The sequence below is a fragment of the Sciurus carolinensis genome, chromosome 8, assembly GCF_902686445.1.
Source record: "Sciurus carolinensis chromosome 8, mSciCar1.2, whole genome shotgun sequence".
NCBI classification, from domain to species: domain Eukaryota; kingdom Metazoa; phylum Chordata; class Mammalia; order Rodentia; family Sciuridae; genus Sciurus; species Sciurus carolinensis.
In genome coordinates, this window is record NC_062220.1 from 117,817,167 (window position 1) to 117,821,892 (window position 4,726).

Genomic DNA, 4,726 nt, shown 5'->3' on the forward strand with positions numbered 1-4,726 from the left:
CAGTGAATGTTTTTTTGCACCTTGGTCTAGTTTGAGATATCTGTATTTTTGTGGTTTTGTCTTTGTGTCTTCTATCCTGTACCACGGGTCTATGTGTCTTTTTTTGGTGCCAATACCATGCTGTTTCTGTTACTATGGCTCTGTACTATAGCTTAAGGTCTGGCATTGTGTGGCTTCCTGCTACTCTCTTCTTGCTAAGGATTGTTTACTTTTCCAAATGTATTTCATGATTGCTTTTATTTAATGAGTTCCAGCTTTTTATTGAATATAATTTCTTCTTTTTAAAATATTTTTATTGGTTCTAATTAGTTATACATGACAGTAGAATGCAGTTTGATAAACCATACATAAATGGAGAATATTTCCTCATTTTTCTAATATTGTAGGATCACATTGGTCTATAAAAATGTTATTATGATTTAATAGGAATTGCACTAAATCTGGACAATGCTTTTGGTACTATGACTATTTTGAGAGTATTAATTATGCTTATGGGAGATCTTTTCGTCTTCTAAGGTCTTCGATTTCTTTATTTAGTGTTCTGTAGTTTTCCCTGTACAGGTCTTTCAAATCTTTTGTTAGATTGACATCCAAGTATTTGATTTTTTTTAATGCTATTATGAACTGGGTAGTTTTCCTTATTTCTCGGTCAGTGGACTGATCACTGATATAGATGAATGCATTTGATTTATGGTTGTTGGTTTTGTATCCTGCTACCTTGCTGACTTCATTTGTTACTTCTAGTAGCTTCTCCTGGTTGAACTTTTCAGATCTTCTGTATATAATCATGTCTTTGGCAAATAGGAATAGTTTGAGTTCTTCTTTTCCTATTTGTGTCTGTTTCATGTCTTTCATCTGTCTAATTGCTCTGGCTGCAGTTTCCAGGACTACATTGAATAAAAGGGGTGATAAAGGGCATCCTTTTCCTTGTCCAGTTCTTAGAAGGAATGTTTTCAATATTTCTCATTTAGAATGATGTTGGCCTTGGGTTTAGCATAGATAGCTTTGACAAGGTTGGTGTCTGTTCCTACTACCACCCGATTTTCTAGTATTTTTAGCATGAAGGGCTGCTGTATTTTTTCAAAGGATTTTTCTACATCTATTGAGATGATTATACGATTCTCGTCTTTACGTGTATTGAATTACTTTGTTGATTGCGTATGTTGAAATAAACTTGCATGCTTGGAATGAACCCCACTTGATCGTGGTGCACTACTGCACTACTTTTTAAATATGATTTTGTATGTGATTTGCCAGAATTTTACTGAATAACTTTTGCTTCTATGTTTATCAGGAATATTGGTCTTACTTTGACCTGTCTTTTTGTGGTTTGGTATCAGTATGATGCTAGCCTCATAGAATGAGTTTGAAAGGTTCCCCGTATTTTCTTTTTCATGGAATAGTTAAGGAGTATTTCTATTAATTCTTCTTTGAATATCCTGTAGAACTCACCTGAGAAGCTGTCTGCTCCCAGGCTTCTCTTGGTCGGAAGGCTTTTGATGGCATCTTCTATTTCCTTGCTTAAAATTGATCTGATTAAATTGCACATGTATTCCTGCTTCAGTTTGGGTAGATCATTTGTCTCTAGAAATTTGTCAATCTCTTCAAGATTTCCTATTTTATGGGGAATAAATTTTCAAAATTGTTTCCAGTTATCTTCTGTACCTCACTGGTGTCCTTTTGTGTTCTGTCACCACCAGAGGGCAATGTAGGACTGCCTTGTGGTGCCCACACAAAACTGTTCAGTTAGAATCTTTCACTCAAAGGAACACTAATCTTGCCAGTGAACCCTCTTCTCACTGATGGAGACTCCACAGCTGTGTTCTGTCTGACTTGACTGAATTCCTGGAGTAGAGACTTTTGTCTCATCTCCTCAGGTGTCTCCTGTCAGGTGTCCCTCAAAGAGGAAAGCACCTTCATTCTTTCTCAACTTTCACTGTGTACTGCACTCCAGCACCAGAGTTCAGTAAGGGTCTGGGACAACCATAATGGCAAAAAAGTTCCATGAACTCTCTCCTCTAGCAGAGGCTGAAAAGTTAAAGTCACCTAGAGCAGCCTAGACACAATGTGAGAATCAGGGTCTGTGTCCATTATGACCTGGAACATCCTGTACCTCCTCCATTACTGTTCAGGTTAACCTGAGTCTTCAGCAGGCCTCTATTCTTAGTTTGCATCAAGCACTCAGTCTCAGAACCCATGAGAAAGATTTCTCCTCCCTTTACTTCATCTCCAACTTCTATCTATGTTGGCAGGTTCCCTCTAAAGGATGTATTGCATCAATTTCCCTTCCTCTTGGCATCTTCTGAATCACCTGCCAGACTCACCTACTCCCAAAAGAGTGACTCTAGTATCAGCAGACCCCACGTACAATGGTACCAGTAGATTACAGAGAACCTTTCCAGTTTCTCCTATGCTACCCAGACTCATGATAAGTGTCAGGGTTCTGGGGTGCACAGGCACTTGCCTGAAACAAAGACGCCTGAACAAGTACACATGTGCTCTGCACATCTCTGAGTTGCAGCCTGAGGATAAGTTATACATGGAATGACAGTTCTAAGATGTACTCAGTGCTACTATATCTCACACGGAAAGCACAGATAGCCCTAGTCTCTGTTACAAATGGTGCTCAAAAGTCACAAACCAGAATATCAAATTCATGATGTATGTTCACAGGATATTCTTAGAGACATTCTGATATACATAATAATGAATTCATGGTATAATTAATATATATTTATAAATTATCCAATGTGTTAGGAAAAAACACATGTGTAATATAAAGCAGAACAAACCTCAAATTCATATGCTTGTGACTTTTGCGTGATGTCTTCATACACTTTTAATGAATATGAAAAAAATGGTTAAAAGCTCCCCTGTCAAGAGCAGTGTGGTTATCAGAAAATGGACCCCAAAGGTATGCAAACCCTATTCTCTGGATTCTATGAATATACTAAGATGTTTGAAAAAATGATAATAAATTACATGTGGAATTAATGTTACTAATCAGCTCACATTTAAGTCAGGACATAATCCTGGAATTTACCTGGAGACAGTGTGATCATGTGGGTCTTATAAGTGGAAGAGAAAGTGAGAAGAAGTGACCAGAGTGGTATTATGTGAGAAGGTCTCCATTCAGGGTTTCTGGCTTTGAAGATGGAAGCAGTGATCACCAGTCAAGGGCTAGGGTGACCCTTAGAATTTGGAGAAAGCAACAAGATGGTTTCTTCCTTGTACTTCCAAAAGGTAGCAAAATCCTGTCAACACCTGAGGTTAGCACAGTGAGGTCTGAATCACCCTTCTCACCTCTGCAATGTATGATAATTAATATGTGTTGTTTCATGCCACCTCAAATGTAGTCATTTCAGTTATAGACATATATCCCTAATGTATAAGTTAGCCCAATGACCAAGTATTTGCTCAGTGGGCCATTATTTATGGGAAAATGTCATTCGTTAGATCATGTTGGTATAAATTCTGACTTGGGGTGCTGGATGTGTCTTTGGGAAAGTGTCTTACCCACCTCAACCAAATTACTTCCTGGAAAGATGGACATAATTATAGAACATGAAATAAAGATGTAGAATGACCCTCTGAGTTGGTTTTCCTAGGTGACCCCAGCAGTGAGAATATTCACTTCCATGTTTCTTCTTCATGTCCCTTTTTGAGGTTGTATTATTGATTCTTTGTGAATATTCATGGAAACAACATATCCCCAAATTACCACACACAGTAGTGATATTGATCTGAGCACAGTGCTTGACTCACAAATATCTCCATCATTGTTTTTTGGTTTCAAATGATTTGATAAAAAGGCAGAGCAAGGACCCAAGAGAAAACTAAACTTATACATATAATCTTCAGGAGAAATCACGGAGCATATTTTTGGGACCCTTGAAGTATGTTCACCAATGGAGATGTCCCCAGATGACTCCACATCTGAACAGGGGTGGGCAGATGAGTTGAACCCTCTGTCACTTATGTGGGCCCAGCAACTCTGACTTTGGCAAAGCCCCAGCACCTGCTTCCTCCCAGTTCTGCCCATCAGGCAAATGAAAGCATCACCACACTCCAGGCTTTATGTTCATCATTCCAGACCCAGAAGAAGGGCAGACAGTGAGAGGCAGTGGGTGGAGGCACATTTGCATGAGCTGCTCCTCCCTGAGGCCAGTGGGAATGGATAAGAAAGGCTGGGGGCAGCCCAACCAGCTCTGGAGCTCAGGAAACTTGTCCAACATGGTTGGGACTCTTTTCCTCCTTTTCATGCTCGCTTATTGCCCAGGTGAGAACAGACCTCTGTGCCCCAAGGCAGAACCCTACCCTGAGTCTATCCTCACTGTCCCAGATCCCCAAACACCTGCACCCTGTCTCTGCCTTCCACTTTGATGTGTCTGTGTTTACAGGTTCCCTCTCCCAACCTGTGCTGACTCAGCCACCCTCTGCATCAGCCTCCCTGGGACAAACAGCCAAACTCACCTGCACCCTCAGCAGTGGCTACAGTAGTTACAAGGTGGACTGGTACCAGCAAAGCCCAGGGAAGAGTCACCGGTTTGTGATGCGAGTGGGCAGTAGTGGCATGGTGGGATCCAAGGGGGATGGGATCCCTGATCGCTTCTCAGGCTCAGGCTCTGGCCTGGATCGGTACCTGACCATCCAGAACATCCAGGAACAGGATGAGAGTGTCTACTACTGTGGGGCAAACCATGGCAGTGGGAGCAACTACGTGTAG

At 40.8% G+C, this 4,726-nt stretch overlaps 1 gene segment (V, D, J or C); it reads left to right on the forward strand.

Moving 5' to 3' along the window:
• The first annotated feature begins 4,218 nt into the window (after positions 1–4,218).
• On the forward strand, positions 4,219–4,726 carry LOC124991559 (immunoglobulin lambda variable 9-49-like). The segment is given in 2 exon segments: positions 4,219–4,279; positions 4,401–4,726. Coding segments are annotated over 2 exon segments (372 nt in total).